This window comes from Syngnathoides biaculeatus, chromosome 3 (genome assembly GCF_019802595.1).
Source record: "Syngnathoides biaculeatus isolate LvHL_M chromosome 3, ASM1980259v1, whole genome shotgun sequence".
Lineage (NCBI taxonomy): Eukaryota > Metazoa > Chordata > Actinopteri > Syngnathiformes > Syngnathidae > Syngnathoides > Syngnathoides biaculeatus.
The window spans coordinates 9,636,413-9,658,733 of NC_084642.1; the positions used below are offsets into that span (position 1 = coordinate 9,636,413).

The 22,321-nt window shown below is 42.5% G+C and overlaps 1 protein-coding gene across 1 annotated transcript; it reads right to left on the reverse strand.

The window, feature by feature from the left end:
* Positions 1–1,293: 1,293 nt before the first annotated feature.
* Positions 1,294–22,090, reverse strand: dbndd1 (dysbindin domain containing 1). The gene is made up of 4 exons (XM_061814066.1): positions 21,624–22,090; positions 14,825–15,004; positions 9,439–9,576; positions 1,294–2,075 (listed from the first exon to the last, which is right to left on the reverse strand). The coding sequence occupies exons 1-4, from the start codon at positions 21,652–21,654 to the stop codon at positions 1,918–1,920; spliced, it is 507 nt and encodes a 168-aa protein (XP_061670050.1). The 5' UTR covers positions 21,655–22,090; the 3' UTR covers positions 1,294–1,917.
* Positions 22,091–22,321: the final 231 nt, after the last annotated feature.

Sequence of the window (22,321 nt, forward strand, 5' to 3'; positions counted from 1 at the left end):
TAGATCCTGTGAATGTTGTGAGGTTTTTCAGGGACTTAATGAACCTAAAAGTCAAGTGTCATCCCTATAAGCATTCTAAAATAGAAATTGAAATGAAAAATACACATAACATTATTCACTTCAATGTCCATACGAAAAAATAAATATGAGCGGAGAGCACGTCATCCATGCGCAAAGTTGCGAAAACACGCTGTGGCCCCGACTATGGGAGACGAACACGCCCCTTCAGACACGGAAGCTCTTTTTGAAGAAGACAACATCTCACAATTGAGTCAAGTGTCTGGGGCAAAATCATCCTATCGTTTCGAGCCATATTTAGATTACATGCCGATCACTTGTAACTAAGAACAGACTCCCCGACAGTATGTATGAGCCAGCCCGACCGAAGCTGTGATCGTCCGCGAGGCACGGCTTGGCCGGCGGCTCGTCCGCCCATCTGCTATGAGACACGGAATCTCTTTTCGAAGAAGAAAACATCTCACAATTGAGTGAAGTGTCCGGGGCAATATTACCCCATTGTTTCGAGCCATATTTAGATGATATCTGGATTACTTCTAACAACAGACTCCCAGACAGTATGTATGAGCCAGCCTGGCTGAAGCCGTGCTCCTCCAAGTGGGACGACGTGGAAGCCTTCGCCGGCGAGCCCGACGTGCACATAAACATGTTTGGCACCCCTCTCATACGTACGCGGATCTTTTACGTTATGAGAGATGGATTAGGTGGTCCCCTCCAAACTATTAATTTTTTAGTAGTTGTTTACACACCTACCTGTCATTTGGAACCCACGAAACTCTTGTCCTTTGCACCCGTGCAATCCATTTTTCATGACAAACCGGGTCTCTTGGAAACTTATGAAGGCTAAATCCATCCACCCGAGTGTTGAGCAATATCCAGCAATGCAATGAACTTGAACGGGCATTTTTTGCTAACACGAAGGAACAACGAGCTATCTTCTCGCAGGTAAAACTAATAGAAAGAAACGAGTCCGCTTGAGGGCGCTGCTGCCTCCGTCACTTTCTGCTTCTTGTCGGAAAGAAATCCCTCGAGAGGATTTTCATGGCGGGAGTTACAGGAAGCCGTATACGTCAAAATCATGTTTCGTGGTGAAAAAACGGATGTGTCCATACTGGCTGTTGTTTTTTCATTAATAATGTACCAAAAAAATCATTCGTTTCATGACACTTGACCTTTAAAAATAGTCGTTGTGGATACTCGACTTTTCCCTCATTCTAGTTCTAAAATAATTCTGAAGAAAAGCAACCAATAACATTCACAAAATATACACCAAAGCACAGTTTTCCAAGATGTTTAATTTGTCCTCCCACAGTCAATATCACATCATTCAGGATGATCATCAGTCCAAGTATGGACGAACGAAATTGATCAAGAATGTGTCGAGTAACCGGGCTGTCGCTTCTGCTCGCTGTCGCGTTTCACAAGTGGTTGGCACTTGATTTTGTGTTTGGCATTCATGCAAGTTCACAAAAGCACAAGATTGTCGCTCCTCCGTCATTTTTGACTTGACTTTGGACGACCAATGTAAATTAGATAGTTATCACTTTGGAAGAAAGGGAAAACTATTTATTGAAACGAAATCAAATCAAAGTAAGAGACTAATAAACTACGATTTACGCTATTCTCATGACAGCACACCACACGCTCGTCCTTCCGTGGTTCACGTCGGTTCCGTCCCTACCCTGTCACTCCAAAACAAAAACTTTAAATCCTCATAGTAAAACAATTAAGGAGATGGAAGTGTGTGTGTGAGTGTGTTTACTGAAGATCTTACGAACACTGCAAAGTGTCCAGCATGAACTCGTCTGTTCGTCAGCAACACGAATGACTGGCCCGTTGGCGCGCTCCGGTGGCGGCTGTCGGCGCCGAGCTTCATTCCGGCCGGCGTGGCGGGGCGCGTCACGGTTGCTTTGGCCTCTCCAGTTTCATTAAAGGCTCTGTGGTGGCATCCGAGTCGCTGTGGTGCTTCCTCTCTCGGGGGAGTTCCACCTTGCTGCAGCGCGTCCATGAGGGAGAGCGCATGTAGCCCCCTTTGCCCAGAACTCCCTGCTGGGAACCTGACGCACACAGAAACGCATTTGAGAGGTCAGCAAGGACATAATCCGGGATGACCTCTTGGGCACGCACCTGAAACAGTCATACGCACTGCTATAGAGCTCCTGCATGTGACGTCGCCATTTTCACGGCGCCATATTGCCGGTCAAACAGAGCTGCTCGACAGTGTGGGAGAACCGGAGCAGAATATTCACAATACCCGAGACCTGTTGTGCTGTTGGTTGTCACAACAGACGAGACGGATAATCAAAGAGATCATTCTATGGAATACCATCTGAAAAGACTAGAAAAAATTGATGGATTCCGCAATAGGTTAACGTGTCGCCAAACACACTTCCGCGTTCACAAGCCATCAACCGTCTTTATTTCAATCATAGTTAAGGGGTCATTTATTTAAATATTGGTAATTGTATTGAATACTAGCTGAAAAGATCAATGGATTCCGGCAAAGGTTAACGTGTCGCCGAACACGCTTCCGCTTTCACGAGCCGTCAAAACCGTCACTATGTGGGGATTTATTCCTGATTGAAAACAGATCCAGCAGCGAAGTATTTGTATGCCTGCAGACTTTTCTACGTTTTCAAACTTTTCTGTGTTAACCTCGACGACTTGCTCACCAGATACATGTGTAGATCCAGTTGTCCAGTGTTTTTCCAAATTGGTCATTCTCATCCCTGAGCATGAATAAGTCCAGTAGTGAAAATGTGACTATAGTACGACCGTACAGTGTTTTTGCCATACCTCTTTCTCGCCACCTGGTGGCAATGTCCAACCTCTAAGAACCCAAGAAATAAAAGTCTCAGCCTGTCTTCCCATTCGAGTCTCTCTGATGGCTCTCTAAATGGACACAGTTCTCACTTCTGGACTATAAATCTCCCCAGACATCCACAGCACAGCAATATCCTCACACATTAGGGTTTGGTGGATGCGTATTGACCCAGGATTAATGGGATGTTAATTAGAAGGACAGTGACCTGCAAGGCGCAGTCTGCTGTATCACAATCCGCAAACACGCTCCTCCACATAGTCGGTGTGTTATGTTCAGCAATAACAACAATGACCTGCAGATTTTTTTTGTAAGTAATTGCATCCATGTGCCTCTTGGGTTTTGTGGTGAATTGCGTTGATGCCTTACTGCCTCTTCTTATTAGTTAATAGTTCATTTTACCTTGTAGTTCATCAATCCCTCCATGCTCATCCCTTGCATGACATTTCAAAACTACGCTAGATGACATCCCTGGACTGCTAGTAGTACTCGTGTAGTGCTAGATGTTAACGAGTAAAATTTTAGAATGCCACTAATAGTCCTACTCGGATGAATTTTTTAACCACTCCAAAATTTCGCTTCACTTTGACCATGTAGTGCCAATGTTGTCCTGATAACGAGGAGTGCACTAGTACAGGTGCATCTTCATTAAAATAGCATCAACAACTCATCTCGGTAGTTTTGTTCCACAAGTGAAAAACTGTATATAGATTCTGTATACACATGCTAAAATATTTCCAGATTTATATTGAAAAAGAAAGTTTTTCCATGTGTTTAAAAGAATCTATTTAATAAACTGTATGCAGCATATGTACTAAAATGAACTTTTCCATCATATTCTAATGTATTGAGATGATGCTCCATATGGATATCATTGACAGTGAAAAAATACTGAACCGACTTTATGGTGTTGTTTTATTAATAAGATTTGTTTTCCAACGCAGTTTTTCACTGCATGACATTACTACGGAACCCCTAAAGGGATATTGAAAAAAAACCTAACTGGTTTCTCATTGTAATGAGTATTCATTGTAACGAGAAACTTACTTGTTACAATGAGAAACTAGTTAGTTTTTTTTTTTTCCAAAAGTCCCTTTAGGGCAGGGATCACCAACGCGGTGCCTGCTAGCCCGCAAGGACCATATAAGGCGCCCGCGAGGTATGTTCTAAAAATACCATAAGCCACAAATTGTTATTGTTATTTGTGCTTTAAATTCTGATTCTGACTTGCTTACGTGAATTAAAAATGTAAAATACCTGTAATGTCATTTACTACAATAAATTTGACGTACATATGATGAATTGAGTCTGAAATTTGCCGCAAACAGGTCACGTAGCCCTTCATACGATCGGTGCTCACGAAGTAGCCCTCAGCCTCAAAAAGGTTGCTGAGCCCTGCTTTAGGGCCTCCGTACATTTCAAAACAGTCTACTAGTTCACTACGCACTACTGGTATGGTCAGCATTTATACGATATAAAGGAACAATTCAGTCCAGCAATAATATGAACATACCTCTTCAATCTCCTAAAATGCACAAAGAATATAAATAAACTGCTGCCAACAGTATAACAGTATCGTAGTGGTTTGAATGTTTTTCCCCAAAGTACCACAGTTTGTTTCCATCAAAAAAAAAAAACAACAAAAAACATCAATTATTTAGGGAGCCGCATTTAGCATGAACTCCCTCACCCATCCACCTCTCGTTCTAGAATTTACATGTCGCTCTAGCGTCACATGGCCTGCATCCAGAGCCACAGAGTCAGACTTCTGCTGCTCAGTCAACACTAAAGTGTAAATCGTTATTAAACCGAGAGATGCCGGAGAAGTGCTGGGTGTGGTCACAAACATGGTTCAATTGCACCAAGACGATGAAAAGATAAAATGCTAAAGTTGATGTTCAACTTAAAATACATCAAGAGACTTGGGCCTATCCTCACAATCTCTCGCTCGTGACTTTGAGAACATTTTGCACTCATCATCAATGCATTTTTTTTTTTTTTTGCTTTAAAACTTTCAACATCACTTCCAGGAATTGAGAGCAGGAATGAAAATACGTGAGTGAGGTGAAAGATCAAGAAGAATATGATCTTAGCGAGTGAATTTTTGGGATGTACTTGCGTGTGTGTGTGTGTGTGGGGGGGGGTGAGCGAGTAAAAGTCAGCGACATTTGGGAACGCAGCGACAAAGACAAATGATACATCTGAAGTCAGAATGTCACAGGCTGTCGACGAGGAAGGCAAGTTTGCAATGTTTCCCGCTCAGATCTATTTTTGGGTTTTACAAAATAGGCGGCTCATTAGGAGGTTGCTACTTTAACTAATGGAAACAGACAGATTATGCCATTCTGAGTGAACAAAAATTACTTGGCTTTAATTTTTTTTGCCATCGACTGATCTAAAGCTAAATGTCATCTCACGTTGTAACTGTGGTTTGCAAAATATATATATAGTAAGTACACACCCCTGTTCAAATGGCGGAACGTTTTCCACCAGTAAAATTACCTACATCCTGTCCATACATCAAGTCCATCCATTTTCATTTTTATTACTTAGAGTCGGGAAGTAATAATTCTTTCTCTCTCTTTTAACTTCAGATGTGAGTGTGACTTTGTGCCAATTTTATTGGCCTGATCAGAATCAGACAATAATTGGCATTTTTTTGCTTTTCGGCCAATCGGTTTTAATGTCAATGTACCATATTTTACGTACTATAAGGCGCATCTAAAAGCCTTTCATTTTTTCAAAAGCTGACAGTGCGCCTTATAGTCAGGTGCGCCTTATATATGGATCACTATTGAGCCTTTAGTGCAGCTCCATTTAATGGATGCCTAACGTAACACCAGCCTTTACAGTAACATCTATTCTATGCGCCTTATAATGCGGTGCCCCTTATATATGAAAAAAGTTTCGAAATAGGCCATTCATTGGAGGTGCGCCTTATAATGCGGTGCGCCTTATAGTGAGGAAAATACGGTACTTACTGCCATCTAATAAGGGACCATTAATTTGTCTCACTGGCATAAATAGATGAACAAAGATAGATTATTTATTGTCAATACTATGTATATATTGAGCATTTAAGTACACTATATAGTAAATGAACGGGTCATTGAAATAGACTAATTGCTCCATCTTGTGATTGGTTATCATTTTTCATCAGTGATCGGACCCAAAAATTCTCAATCGTGTAAAGCCTAATTACATTGACACTCAAGATAAATTCGAGTCAATATAAGCCTGCCACAATTGAAAGTGACTCATATTAACTCCATATAAATGATGTTCTCATAGGCTTTTCCTGATGTTTTTTGTTTTGTAGCATAGGATTTTATTACAAAATCTCTCTTAACGCATATGGGAAAATAAGTTGGAATCTAATTAAACTTAAACTGAAAGTAAGATCAGGAAAAAGCTTTCTAGAACATCTGAAATGTATTTATTTGTTGTTAACCTGAGGGACTTTAACTGGTCACATATATCAACGGTGGGATATGTTTTGAAATGGTTTCTCTAAATCTCATCATTTTGTGCCATTAAAAAAAAAAACTTGGCCTTTGAAGCGAGTTATGCAGCGCTTTTATCCATCCATCCATCAATTTTCTGAGCCACTTATCCTCACAAGGGTTACAAAAGTGCTGGAGCCTATCCCAGCTGTCAACGGGCAGGAGGCGGGGCTACACCCTGAACTGGTTGCCAGCCAATCGCAGAGCACATGGGGACAGACAGCAATCTCACTCAGAATCACACCGAGGGGCAATTTAGAGTGTCCCATTAACGTTGGCTGTTTTTGGAATGTGGGAGGAAACCAGAGTGCCCGGAGGAAACCCACGCAGGGACGGGGGAGAACATGCAAACTCCACACAGGGGGGAGGCCAGGATTTGAACCCCAGTCCTTCGCGCTCTCTCGCTGTTCCACCGTACCGTCTACTTAAATGCCTGCCTTCAACTTGCTTCCCTTGTCCACGCACTTCTGTTGTTGTCCCTCAGTGTCCTCACCACACAAGCTCTCCTAGTGTTCATCCGCAGTAGCTAATATATGTACCGTATCACGTTTGCACACTACAGATGGCCCGCTGGGAAGATAACTCTCACTTAACAAGCAGCACCATAATGTGGAGCAATAAAACAGTAAACGGGTAGGATGGTGAGGAAATTAACAAAGCGACCTTTGTTTTTTTTTTTTTTTTCATGTTACTGTATGAACATTATTGTTAAGGCCCCATGGCTCAGTGGTTAGAGCATCGGTTTGGTAAACCAGGGTCATGAGTTTGTTTCTCACCGGGGCCTCCACCCGCCAAGAGGGGTTGCGTCAGGAAGGGTATCCGGCGTAAAAACTGTGCCAAACAAATATGAGCATTAATTTGACGGGACAAGCCGAAAGAAAGTTAGTTACTGGATGAACATTAGGGATTGGATTTGCCCTCTAAATCTGAATGTTATTTATGTTGACAGTAAAGACTCGGTCGTAATCGTATCATGAGTTGCATTTTGGCGACTGCTTCTCCCTCTTGATGTTTTTCTTCTTTCTATTTTAAATTTTTATTCAACGACTTTTATTAAAATCCATCACAGTGCCACGGCAATCGAGGATCCCGCTTTTGTTATACATTTGTCGGCGGTTGCTGTAAATGCTCACTGGCTGGGACCAGCTTCTTCCCCTAGCGGGCTGGCGTGCTGGCTCGGTCTCGTCCTCCGCCACACTGGCGCGTCCCATTCATTGTGTGTCTGGTTCTGTTCTGGAGCGACCATAAATGTGCTCAGCTATCAGACACCTCCTTCCGCAAAGATAAAACATCTTGGTGAAAGGCCGTTTGGATCCGTGATCCATGATCTTATGCAAGAACCAACTACAACATTCTACAAGAAACCATGCACGGTAAGTGTAAATTGCATTGACCATAAACGGGCTAAAGATTGTTAAATATATTGTATTTTTTTCAAGTAAATTCAGCATGGCAGAAGTTACAGCTAAAGTAAAGATAAGTTCTGATTCGAGTCTGAAAATTCTGATTCACTAGAATCCCACTTGCCGTCTTGGGTGATTCGTACACAGCTGGTGAACATCCTTTAAATGCCTGAACAAACAATGGCCTCGAAGCAAGCATTAACAACATCTAAGTGAATCGGAAACTGGGCTGACCGAAGGTCCAGACCAAAAGAACCACTTTGACGCCACAGGTGAAGGACTATCGCCTTGAAACCAAAAAGGTAAGCAGAGCTGCAGTGGTAGAGCAAATTTGTGTTTACTAGCAGTGAATTAACTAACGTCAATCACCTTCAGCGCGACTGGTTGAGGTACCAATTTGTTTGCCTCAGCAAAAAAAAAAAACACACCAAAACATACAAACTGCTGGGGTTTTGCAAGCTACATTTGCTAATTCCACTCCAGCCCTTCAGGTGGCAGTAGTGCTGAATAAAATTGTGAACGCCTTCTGTATCATTGCAATTTTTTCCAATGATAATTAAAACTTCTACTTCCTAATTATATGTAATGACGCTTGAGTTGGCCCATCACCCAGGGCGTTGTATAAAAAGGCCGCAGGGTGTCGACAGCAGGAGTGAGTTCACCGCGTGCATGCGCGATGAGGCATCCAGGTCATGAATTAAACATCAGGGGACTTTTTTTTGCCTCCTTTAGAAAAATCGGGATGGACTTTTCACCCAAACAAACAGGATGGACTCTTATGGACCTTTTCCGTCATGCATAAATGCATTAAGCCCAAAGGAACGTTTCCCTCACATTCGATTCTTTACATTTAGGAGTTCCCGGTTATTTTTTTCAGTGGCACTTCTGGCTAAAAAAGACCCATATCATTTTATAAGATTAATAATTATTAAAGAGTAGCGCGTGCACCGGCTGGCGTCAGTGTCCTTGAGTCAGTCACCGGGTCACCTCATGTTGACTCACGCTTTAAAATATTCTAAACACTTGATCAGGTTTTGTTGTGAGCAACGTGCAAGCATATCAGAAATGCAAACACTTCAAACTTTGTTCTCGCCATTGAGTGCCTATGAAGATCAAGAATTCCCTTAAATGTGATTTTTTTTCTTTCCTGTTAGGCCTAAACAATATTGGCAAAATTTTATTACGATTACTATTATATTACTAATAATATTATTTACTTTTATTTCCACAGAAAGCGAATGCATGGAATCTCCACTTGGAGATTTCCAAGGCCAAAGCATAACTTCAGTAGTCACTCAGTTTACAAACCCAAATCCCTTTTTTTCTTCTTCTTTGTTTTTCTCTTTGGTGGAGTGGTCTAAAAAGTTTACACACCCCTGTTCAGATGCCTGGTGTTTGTAATACCACAAAAAACCCAAAACATTCAAAATGTATTTCCACCATTATTGTGACTTGTAACCTGTACAACTCGATTGAAATATGAAGTAAAATTAAGCAACTTAAATAATGTGGTTGCACAAGTGTACACACCCCCTTACCATTTAGATGTGGCTACACTGACTATTTCGAACTGTTCATAATTCCCTACCGCTTTTCTAAGCCACCGGCTCCAGCTGAACAAAAAAAAAAAAAAAAAAAAACCACAAAAAACAATGCATGATGCTGCCACTTCCGTGTTGTGCGTGCATCCCACCTGGTGGACACTCATTGTGGTTCTCCTCGTCGGAGTCGGCAAAGACTTCAGCCAGCTCCTGGTCTGACATGTCAGTCAGCTCGGTCAGATCCAGGAGGTCAAAGTGGACTTCCAGAGAGGACACACTGCTCAGCGGTTCTGTAGGTGACAAAGAAACAACAAAATGCACATTTATTAACTGGAAACACACTCAAGGAAGGCATTTAGTCAAAGGGGTGAAAGTACATCTCATTCCAATCGCAACCCTCAAAATGGATCTCGTGTTTTTTCCTCTTTCTGTGGTCTGGGTTACTTTCTGTATTTGGTCAGACTACTCCACACATGAAAATACTCTCTCTTTCCTCCCACCTTACACGAGATGATCAATGATACGTCGCCAGGGGCTGAGAAGATGCCTGAAGAATGGAGGAAATGTGTGCTAGTTCCCATTTTTAAGAACAAAGGGGACTTGCAGAGCTGTGACAACTATAGAGGAATTAAGTTGATGAGCCACACAATGAAGTTATAGGGAAGAGTAGTGGAGGCTAGACTCAGGTCAGAAAATCAGTATCTGCGAGAAACAGTATGGTTTCATGCTGAGAAAAAGTACCACAGATGCATTATTAGCCTTGTGGATGGTCGTGGAAAAGTACAGAGAAGGTCAGAAGGAGCTAGGTTGTACTTTGTGGATCATGAAAAAGCCTTAGAGTACCAAGACAGGAACTGTGGTACTGCATGCGGAAGTCTGGTGTGGCGGGGAAATATGTTAGAATAGTACAGGACAAGTATGAGGGCAGCAGAACTGTGGTGAGATGTGCCGTAGGTGTCTCAGAAGAATTTAAGGTAGAGGTAGGACTGCATCAGGGATCTGCGCTGAGCCCCTTCCTGTTTGCTGTGGTAATGGATAGGCTGACAGATGAGGTGAGACTGGAATCCCCTCGGACCATGATGTTCGCAGATGATATTTTGATATGCAGTGAAAGCAGGGAGCAGGCGGAGGAACAATTAGAAAGATGGAGGCACGAATAAAGATTAGTCGAAGTAAAACAGAATATATGTGCGTGAATGAGAGAGGTGGAGGGGGAAGAGTGAGGCTCCAGGGAAAAGAGATAGCGAGGGTGGACGACTTCAAATACTTGAGGTCACCAATCCAGACCAATGGTGAGTGCGGTAAGGAAGTGAAGAAATGGGTCCATTCGGGGTGGAACAGGTGCCAGAAGGTGTCTGGTGTTCTATGTGACAGAAGAATCTCCGCTAGGATGAAGGGAACAGTTTATAAAACAGTGGTGAGGCCGGCCATGATGTACGGATTAGAGACTGTGGCATGGAAGAGACAACAGGAAGCAGAACTGGAGGTGGTAGAAATGAAGATGTTCAGGTTCTTGCTCGGAGTGAGCATCTTGGATAGTATTAGAAATGAGCTCATTAGAGGGACAGCCAAAGTTGGATGTTTTGGAGACAGGTTCGATGGTTTGGACATGTTCAGAGGTGAGAGAGTGAGTATTTCGATAGAAGGGTGCTCAGGATGGAGCTTCCAGGAAAATGAGCGAGAGGAAGACCAAAAAAAAGGTTGATGGATGTTGTGAGGGAGGACATGAAGACGAAGACAGCGGGTGTTAGAGAGGAAGATGCACAAGATGGGCTCAGATGGAAAAAGATGACACACTGTGGCGACCCCTAATCGGGACAAGCCGAAAGGAAAAGAAGAAGAAAATCAATGATACGTGACCTCCGACCTAACGTCAACTTATTTTTTGCCGATGTGTCCCAAAACCGGTGCCCCTCCTAGTTGTGTGGTTGGTAGCTGAACTCGAGTGAAGGATGTCTGGAGGACGCGCAGAGCCAGATGGAAGCAAGTCTGTGTTTCCATGTGAGTCAGTCAGCCTGCCAAGTCTGGATTAAAGACGCCACAGGCTGCGTGGGCATTAAAAAGGCTTCTACGACAAGGTGTTGTCATTCCCCTTTCTAGGTTGTTCAGGGCTGCAATAAGGCGACAACGAAAAATTGCGGGATACTAAAAGAAGATGGTAGCACCGGTAGGCGACTTACTCGGCTTTTCAGTCTGTGTGAAGAAATAAGCAGAAGTCTTTTTACGGGGAGTTCAGTTCTGACTTTCTCGTCCCCTGATAAAATGTTGCAATGTTGAGCTTTGATTTGTCCACAGCTTCTCTGCTTAAATTTGAGAATATGGAATAAAGACGGAACAAGTGGTGTAGAGATGAAACGAAGATGAAAGGGAGGGGATGTCAGTGAAACAAAACAGGTAGACAGAAATAACGATGGAAATGACAGAGGAATGACGGCAAGGCAGTCATTTTCTTCTGTCACATTCTTTTGTGTACGGCTCGGGTTTTATGATTATTTTCAATAACCCTCCCATCCTTCTCCCCCAATCCTCTTCTCCTTAAATAATTGATCACAAGGCTTTCTCTTCCAGACAGAAAAATGGCCTCTACGAGTGTGTGTGGTAACTGACATGTAGTACCCAACAAAGGGATGATGTCAAGCTGTAGTAGCCTCCAGTCAAATGGATGTGTGCCTGCAATATACATTTGTCGCATGTGTACGCTCGACAGCGTGTCTTTAATACTCACACTTTTAATAGATGTAAAATAAATCCCTCTTAATTCTCTGAAACACATTATGGCAGTTCATTTGATCCAGAAATTCAGAGGAAAGAAAAGCGACATTTTCATGTTCCGCTCTGTCTTGTGTTCGTTACTAATATGGCGGGTTGGTGGAGTGGTAGATGGTTGTGGTTCTTTAATGGCTCAACCGTACTGAGAGATAACTGGTCCGCCTTCATCATCAGCTAAAGCAGTGGTGCCTTGAGATATGAGAGACCTGATCAGTTATTCGATGTTATTATTTAACTTGCAAGCAAAAAAAAAAAAAAAAAATTTAGATACAAACGCTGTATCTTGGCGTTGGACTCAATTCGCAACAAGTAGCAGTTTGGCAATTATTTTACAACAACAAAAAAAGTCTTCGCGCTATTCCACAGTACACGTTGCCTTCAAGTCCTCTCTCCACCTTAACGCCAACACACAATGGGAAACAGCATAGACAGACAAATATATAGTCTCTAGGTGCTGTCTAAAAAACAGAGATCTGAACACAAATGGTGGCGCAACACCTGTAAACAGACTATATATTAATACTGCTAAGTATATATTGTTAAACCTTAAGCAAAAAAAAAAAAAAGAAAAAAGTAGCTGTGAAAGCCTTCTTCATTTTTGTTTGCATGTTTTTGTTTTTTTTGTTTTTTGTTTTGGTGGCCAAATTACACACTTTTCTTGCTGTATGCTTTTAGGCGGCACAGTGGGGCAACCGGTTAGCTCTAAGGACTTGTTCAAATCTCGGGCGTGCCTGTGCGGGGTTTGCATGTTCTTCCCGTGCCTGTGTGGGTTTTTTCCTGGCACTCCAGTTTCCTCCCACATTAATCGGACACTATAAACTGCCCATAGGTGTGATTGTGAGTGTGACTGTTGTCTGTCTCCATGTGCCCTGCGGTTAGCTGCCAACCAGTTCTGGGTGTACCACGCCTCCTGCTTAATGTTAGCTGGGATAGGGTCTGGCCATCCCGCGAGCCCTTGTGAGGATAAGCGGCTCAGAGAACGAACGGATGTATAGTGCTATTGTCTCGTTAAAAACATTACACATTTTTCTCGATTTGAGATACTGGTGTTTTGAGTTGTAAGTGTGGCTCCAGACAAAAAAGAAACTTGTATCTCGAGAAATGATTATATGTAATGGCTCCTCTGAAAACATTGAGCAAATCTTCGAGAGACATACTTACTTCGGATACAGCAAACCGCTCTCCTACGGGATCCTTCCACACAACGAGCAAAGCCATTGCGGCCCCGTTTATGAGTGCATGACTCCACCACGAGTAAAGTTTTCTCTATAATTGAACTGCGCCACCAGGCACACACGGCGAGCTGTGCTGCCAGGTGGCGAGGCGAAGCCAATGGGTTGCCGACATCAGCCCCTGGATGAGCTGTCGCGGTGAGAAACGCTTCAGTTAGCGAAGCAGATAAAAGCTGCCTTGTCGCATGTCGTACTGACGCACAATGAGGCCTTTCAGCATTCGAGGCTTCGCCGCAGCTATCTTCAAGAATCCGGGAACAGAATACCAAAATGGGTCTGTCATCATCAGAAAAGGGTCTCATGTCCCGGGGGAAGATTCTTACATTAAATGCTACTTTATGGCTCCGAATTATGTTTAAAAGCTGTAAAATGTGAGGCAGTAGGGCCACGGTACGAGGTTGAAAGCTCGACTGTCGCGACTACACAATCCTCCATAAATTATTTATTAAGATACACCATTCATATTATGTCACTGATGGTGTCGTGGTACACACGCCTGCCTTTGGTGCGGGCAGCGTGGGGTCGATAGCTGGGATAAGCTCTCTAGCTTTCCTGCAACCCTTGTGAGGATAAGCAGCTCGGATAATGACATGACACCTTTCGTATTGATTTGTTATGCTGGTCAACAAATCATCCATCGATAATTAACTTACAACACCTTTTATATCGCAGTGAGACTTTCCAGACCCACTCACCCGCCACAGGTATTTTCATCCATCCATTTTCTTTGCGGCTTATCCTCACGAGGGTCACGGGGAGTGCTGGAGCCTATCCCAGCTGTCAACGGGCAAGAGGCGGGGTAGACCCTGAACTGGTTGCCAGCCAATTGCAGGGCACATGGAGACAAACGACCAATCACAGTCACACCTTGGGGCAATTTAGAGTGTCAGATTAATGTTGCATGTTTTTGGGATGTGGGAGGAAAGCGGACTGCCCGGAGAAAACCCACGCAGGTATGGGAGGACATGCAAACTCCACGCAGCTGGGGGTGGGATCAAACCCGGGTCCTCAGAACTGTGAGGCCAACACTTTACCAGCTGATCCCACCGTTCCACCTGCCATGTGTATTTTTTACCCCTCCCACATGCTTTGAACACATTTAAACCAAGAAAAATACAATTCAAGTGACGACTACACACCTTGAAAAGTATTCCTAGGTGTCTTTTCCCAATGTCTTGCTGTCAAGAAATGCGGGATTACTATGTAACAATACTTTCATGAATCCAAAAGATGAAGACAAATAAGAGGCAAAGTCCGCTGTTAATTTGTCCCTCCAAGTTGAAGTTTTACTTTTTAAAAAAAGATACATGAAATAAAATTACACATAATTTCAGTCAAACCTTTGCTAGCTCAGTGCTAACATAAACATAATGCAAAATGCCATAGACGGACGAAAGGAGATTAGCATAGATAATTATAATAATAAACTATGAAGCAACTGCTACTTTACCACACACGGTGCAGCAACACACACAGACATGCATTGTGATTTCCTCAATATCCTAAATAGGTTTTCCCCCCTCTCCTCTGTACTCACGTCTCTTCTCAGAGATGTGCAGCAGGCTGGCGGTGTGTCCTGTCCAGCCGCCGCCCTCCTCCTCTTCCTCCTCCTCCTCCTCCTCCTCTTCCTCGCCTGCAGCGTGCTGCTGGAACTGCTCCTGAGAGAGGTTGCCTGAGCTGGAGGGCTTTAGCAGCTTCTGGATGTCTTTACCGGGCTCTAATGGAGCACAACACAGAGGGAGCGGGACTGTTTACGTGACTAGGCATCTAAATGCACTTCAATAGATCTGTCAGGTGATTACTGGTCTCTTTTTAGTGTTGTTGTTATTACTATGTATTTAACCGTTATTTATGCAGGTAAAGAAACTGAGAACGGATTTTCATTTGCAATGCCGACCACGTACAAAATGCACTGTTTTCAAAGTACTTACGTTAATAAAACAACAGTAATAATTAGAATAATCTATTGGACATTTATACATGTATAGCAAAAAAAAATGATAATCAATTAATCATTTAGAGGTATTTTTTTAACTTAAAATGGTCCAAATCCTCAGAATTTGAGCCTCTCGACAGTCAATATTCTGAGATTCCTGTAGTCCCCCACAAAGGCAGACTGATTATCTTTGTCCATCCATCCATTTTCTGAGCCGCTTATCCCCACAAGGGTCATGGGATGATTATCTTTATTTATTCAAATAAGACTTTTTCAAACATCTGCCTTTAGTTTGAAAAACAGCGACAGACCAAACTGTTAACAGAATCGTAATCTGTTTGTGCTTGTTCCGCACTGTCAATTTGAAATAATATAATTTTAAATAAAGGGATGGAAATTATAGTTTTTTTTTTATCCAATTCCTTGATTAATAAAAAAATATATAACTATGAAAATAATCATTAGTTACAGCCCTACTCTTGGTCCGTTCCAAGATTTCCATCCAAAATCTTCCAAATGTGAATCATACAATTTATACTCAAATATATATATTGCAAGCAGTTGCCATTGACAATTTTAATACAGAATTTATGGATTAATTTGTGCGCAGTTTTAGAGGCAGCAATTACCATTATATTTGCAAACGACCAGTGCCTCCGCTGTCATATCTTAATGGCAACATGAGTCATATTTGACAGAATAAATGGACTGCTCAGAAGAAAATGTATAATACCGGTACTTTATTGACTTTTGGAGTGGACCCTCCAAAGGGCATTCAAGGTAGGGAATCAACACCCCCACTTTAAAATTTCCAAAAAATTACTGAATGCTTTTAAATGTACCACACTCACACACAAAAAATGTATAGACCATATTTGGTTGAAATTGTTGGGTAATGAGAGGAGGCAGCAGGTTTGTAGCGTGTATTATTTTTTCATGTCGTACAAACAGTAGCAGCTGCCTGATGGGCGGTGCCAGATGGCGGCTGCCATTTATGTTTGCTATTTTTTGGGGGGCTTCTTTCCTTCAGATGAAAAAGAAAATATAAAGACCAGAAGAGAACGTGATGCATACTTGGCGCGTGTTGTAGTTATTGATTGATTTCCCCAGAGAGGACCAACAATCGCGTGACCTCGGTTCTTCTAATAATTTGTTTGCTCAATATTTGAACCACAAATTTCATTTTTTTTTAGCGAACCTTCAAGTCGTCGTACTCTGACGAGGAGAAACCTCAACTGGGATTCGAACTTGCTGTTATTCTTGAGAGTTACTGTATAATATTTTTTTTTTTTTTTACAACCGTGCAGATGTGCAGGAAAGTGCCCCCCAAAAAAAAGAGACCCTAACCCTAGCCAATGTTTCTCTAAACTGTGGCCGTGCGCAATTGTGCACCGCTGATACAGTCTCTTCGCAGAAATTCTGCGTTGCGCACAAAAAAACAATCCAATGCAAATTGAAAATATAACATCCAGCTATTCCGTTTGTGGAATTTTGCAAAGTGATTCAATGAGTGAGGGATGACTGGTCATTACATCCAGTGGCATAGTTCACATACGTACTGTAAAAAATGAAAAGAAGAAGCCACTGGTTTCTTTTAGGCGGCACTCGTAACTTTCTCTAACAATGACATTGCTCCGCCACGCCCTTTTTCCTAATTTACCTTACACCCCCCCGCCCCCCTCCACTCTGAAAGACATACATTCATAATTACAAATGTTACAGTACTTCCACATCCCATCAATGTGTTTTATAATGACAGCGTCCACCACCGCTGCTTTAATACGCAACACAGTCTGGGCAACGTAGAGCAAAGACGAGCTCGACATGGTGCTTATGTTTACTTTCGATATTAATGAAGAAACTTAAAAAAGAAACGCTGTTGTTTTAAGATGCAATGACTGTCGGAGTATGTGATTAATCGAAGAAAAAGTGGTTAAACTGGATGAGATTCTCTCCTTTCTGAGTAGGAAAGGTCTGGTCTGAAGCCAAAGTAGAAAGTGCAGGATGAGATGGTGTGTTATTTTAAAATTCCAGGATGAAAGCACAAACAATACAATGCACAAAAATCTAATTCTGTATTTTAAATATCGGAGGCAACATAACATTAACCTTAAAACGGTTTGGGAGCATCATCATCATACCCCCCCCCCCCTCCATCATTGGCTGGGGTTACATTATGCATCCATGAGATGGAGCTGCACCAAAGGCTCAATATTGATCCATGTATAAGGCGCACCAGATTATAAACGGCTTTTGAGAAAATTGAAGGCTTTCGGGTGCGCCTTATAGTGCGTAAAATACGGTATCCCCCAGACTTCGGTGCAAATCCTGTGAGAAGTAGTATTGCCTGCTTTGAAAGGACCCTTGGATGACCCCATCAATGGACAAGGAAGCTGGTTAATTAAAATGAGGCACCTGTGTGGGACACGGGCCTCCCTCCAGAATGGGGAAGTACTGTGACAAAGTGTTCTTTCACTATCGTGTAGTTGTGTAACTGCAGCACGGTGCTTCGGTGTCATGGGAAGTGTCAAATTACTTGTACAATCAACAATGTAGCCACCAAGGCTAATCGACATTGTCCAAGGTAAATATTTGTACCTTTTCAGCGCCAAAAAGGTACATGTGTGTTCCCAAGCTGAAAATGTCAAATGTTTAGGGAAGTGGTTCTAGAACCTTTTCCGACAAGTACAACTTCAAAAAAAAATACATCAATATTAAAATGCAGGAGAGTAATAAACCCAACTAACTGTTTAAATCTAATGTTACAATAGCATGGTGGTTCAGCTGGTAAAGGGTTGGTCTCACAGTTCTGAGGTCCCGGGTTCAATCCCGGACCCGCCTGTGTGGAATTTGCATGTTCTCCCCATGCCTGCGTGGGGTTCCTCCACACACTCCGGTTTGCTCCCACTGCCCAAAAACATGCAACATTGATTGGACACTCTAAATTGCCCCTTAGGTTAATTGTGAGTGCGACTGTTTGTCTCTATGTGCCGTGCGATTGGCTGGCAGCCAGTTGAGGGTGAACCCCGCCTCCTGCCCATTGACAGGTGGGATAGGCTCCAGCACTCCCTGCGACCCTTGTGAGGATAAGCGGCAAAGAAATTGGATGGATGGAGGGTATCCATCTGAATGCCCATGCACCATTATGCTCTTTGTCCTCACACGTAAGACATTTCAATGCACTAGTAAAACAACGGGGAGAGACTAGTAGATTGACTTGACTGTTTTACGAGTACTTAAGAAACCCAAAAAACTACAGTTTCTACAGTTATATGACAGTTCTGCATACTAGTAGGACAACATTGTATTACTTGTAGGACAACTACAAGTTACTAGGGAGGCAAAACTGCACAAGTTGACATCTGTATGCTACTTGTGAAACACTAGTAGATTTTTATAGTGCCACTAGTAGTACACAGTTGTCAAGTAGTGCACAATTTGATCTCACTTGTAATAGTGTACGTAGTTGTTGTGATAATACGCCAAACTTCTCCAACTAGTGAGTAACATCTAGTAATGTAAGTACTCAAGAATCATCAAGAGTATGTGCATTCAAAGTGTTTTTTTTTTTGGGAGGGGGGGGGGGGGGGTACACGCCACCATCTAAATTTGCTTCTCGAGAAAACAACTTCATCACCGGCTCTTATCGGCCGCGTTTGTCGTCAAGACGTTTCGTTTACTTGATGCCGACTGGCAGATGGTGACGGATGAGAAAATGAGAAAAGGGAGGAGAACGATGCGTCGCGTATGCTTGCCAACAGTTGAGCCAAGTGTCTCCACGCCATAAATCGATACGTTTAGCACAATTAATATGCTCTTGTCTTGTTAAAAGTCATTAAAGGATATCAGCCTCTTTTCTCCCCCCCATTTCTACACCCACTGGACAATTCTTGAGCTGAGCAATGTAATCAAATCTGCACTTCATCATGCTGGCAGGTGTTTCCCATACTTTACTGCAATTCAAACCGGTTCCAAAATAGCACAATGTAACAATAACATTACTATTTTTTGTAAAGGCAGATTTTTATGATTCAACTCTTTAATTGCAGGTGTACCTAATGAAATGGCCCATCAGTCTACTGCTGTCACAGTGGAACTATTTGTGACTTTTTCCTGGATGGATCGATTTATTATTTTTTTTGTGGCTTCTTATTGAATTTAATTTACATAAATGAATAACATTTAATCATCAAGTACCAACATGACTGTAATGATAAGTAGAAGCATGTCTTGGCCACCCGAGGTGAGTACTGCATATGCTGACTCAGCAACCTCAGACTTGTTAAATGCAAATGTAGTCCAGAGTCAAAGAGTGTTCTGACACTTTGATGAAGCCTCTGGATTTGAAACCAGCTAAGTGTTGGAGTTAAACCTCACTTTTTGTCAACCTGATGGAAGACAGTTGACATTAAAAGTCTACACACCCCTATTCAAATTGTGTTTTTGTGATTTAACCCTCTCTGGACCAAATAAAATTTTGCAGAGAGAAAAATCTGATATTTTCAGAAAATGATACTCTGGACTTAAAAATTTCAATTATGTTAAACCTGTTGCAAATTTGCAACCTCTGCCCGGAAAAAGAAAAAAAAAAGGAAAAAAAAAGAACAACACCAGGATAAATTATTTCAAAAACCTTTACTATCATTTATGTAACCTACAACCTGTGCAGCAAAATTATTTTTTGGAAAAAAAAAAAAAAAAAAAAAAACGTTTTAAACGGGCAATCGCAACGATTTTTTAATCTTGAACATAGAAGCTGCTAATGGTCACCCGACAAGGGTGTCAAACTCAAGGCTCGAGGGCCAGATCCGGCCTTCCTCATGATTTTATGTGGCCCGCAAAGGCAAATCACATGTTTCAACTTCCATGATTCTGGTTAAAATCTGTACCAAAATTTCTAATTCTCATATCATAAATGAAAATGTTGAGGTATTATAAGCATTTTTGTGTTACCAACATGGGCAATGGTTGAAACCCCCACCAGAATTGCAATTACAGTGCAGCAGAATTATTTTTTTGAAGAAAAAAAAAAGTTTTAAAAAGGCAAGCAAAAATAAACAACTGAAATACTGTAATGTAGATGCACCAATGTGAACATGCTCTCATAACTGGGGTGTGGCTGTGTTCAGATTCCGCAAACTGCATCCAAATGTCACCACAAAATATTTTGGTGTCTGCCAGAGAGAAGAATTCAGGAAAACCCTATTAGAACTTCTGAAATTGATTTGGAATTATTAAGGAGCGCTTTAAAATGGTGACAAAAATGTATGTGAGCCACGCAGCCACATCCCAGTCGCAGGAGGGTGTGCACACTTGTGCAACCACCTGATTGCAATTGTTTGGTAATTTTCCCTGTCAAAACAAACTAAACAAAGATTGATTTGAGTTGTAGAGGTAATATGTCACAATGGAGGGATAATATTTCTAAATGTCGTCTCATTTTTTCTTTTTTTTTTCAATTGTATCACAATAACCTGGCTTGCAGAATTTTAAACAGTTCAAAACAGCTGTGTTAACACAAAATATTTTGGTGTCTGCAAGAAAGAAAAAAAATCAGGAAAACCCTATTAGAACTTCTGAACTTCATTTGGAGTTATTCAGGAGCACTTTAAAACGGGACAGTGCATTTTAAAAATGTATGTGAGCGACACGGCCACATCCCAGCCGCAGTCGGGTTGCACACTTGTGCAACCACATGATTGCACTTGTTTGTCAAAGCAAATTAAACAAAAATTGATTCGAGTTGTACCGATAATAAGTCCCAATGGAGCGAAAAGTTTCGAAATGATTTTACCTTGGTCTCATTTTTGTATTTTTTTTTTATTTAAATTGTATCGCAATAACCTGGCTTTGGAACAAGGGTGTGTAGACTTTTTCGATCCGCTGGGATTTGCGGTGCCAGCCCTTCACCAAACCGTCTGACGTTCGCATGAAAGTTGGTGTGCCTATATTTTACCCAGTGTGGACAAAGCAATGCAGAACACGGGGTGGGGGTTGTGGGGGGGGGGGTCATTGTGTGAGGCTTCCCTACAACGGGCTTCCCTTGATGACCTTCGCACAATGCATCCACTATTGTACAGCCCATTTGTCTCTCATCAGTACACTTTCTGCATGGCTGACCTATGGTGCGCGTGCATGGGAAGAGGCCCTCTTCGCCAATGAGTGTGCAACTTGAGAGTGGAACCTCCGCGGCATGGGGGGGGGGGGGACAATGAGCTCTGTGTGTTGGATCTCTCTGAACTTATTCTTGGGGAAAAAAAAAGGAGGGTCAAGCGCATGGCAGTGTTCATGTCGGGCGACCATTAGCAGCTTCTATGTTCAAGATAAACAAACACATAAAAAAAGCAAGTATCATTGTTAAAAAAAAAAAAAAAAAGAAGAAGCAGAATTGTGTCCTTACCTGGGCTGGGAGCCCCTCCCTGCGCCTCCATACGTCTCAACCAAGAGAATCCTGCTGTTCACCACGCCAGCATCCGACAGGAGAGGAGATGAGCAGGGTGGGAGCAAGAAGGGAGAGGCAAGTGCGTGTGAGTGTGCGCGCAAGGGGGGAGAGGGAGGAGAGGGAGGCTGGTAAAGCGGAGCAAAATCTCAGTTCCCCCAAGACCCTTCTCTCTTCTTCTTTTTTTTTTTTTTGTGTCCTACGTTGTCACAGATTTCCTAAACAGGTGTAGTCTCTGGCTCAGTCCACCTGCCGGGAGCATCCATCAGAACCTCAGACAGTTGGTCCACCGCGGAGAGGCGGAGCGGGGGTCCGGGAACGACCACATTACGGCAAATTCCTAAGCTCGCGGGTTCAGTCAGCACGGCATTGTGAGGCTTTTGCTTGACGTGTATAGAATCCGCTGAGATCCAGAGCCAGAGGAGAGAGAGAATGAGAGAAAGAGAGAGAGAGGGAGGGAGGGAGGAAGGGAGGGTGTAGCTTGGCTCCCTGCCCAGACAGGGAGTGGGAGGCTGGGGGGTGTCAGTAGTATCTGTCTGCTGAAGGGTGCATGGAGGGATATGAATGTGTGTGTGAAACAAGTACATATAGTTGCACATACCATTAAAAAAATTGCAGGGAAAATGGTAATAGGTGCAACCGGCGCCATGGAAGATGCA

Excerpts from the sequence above, each read along its gene's own strand:
- dbndd1 (XM_061814066.1), bottom strand. The coding sequence starts at position 21,654 with ATGGAGGCGCAGGGAGGGGCTCCCAGCCCAG. Across the intron at positions 9,577-14,824 it reads GCACATCTCTGAGAAGAGAC|AACCGCTGAGCAGTGTGTCC; the intron begins GTGAGTACAGAG and ends TGTCACCTACAG. Across the intron at positions 2,076-9,438 it reads CCACAATGAGTGTCCACCAG|GTTCCCAGCAGGGAGTTCTG; the intron begins GTGGGATGCACG and ends TGTGTGCGTCAG.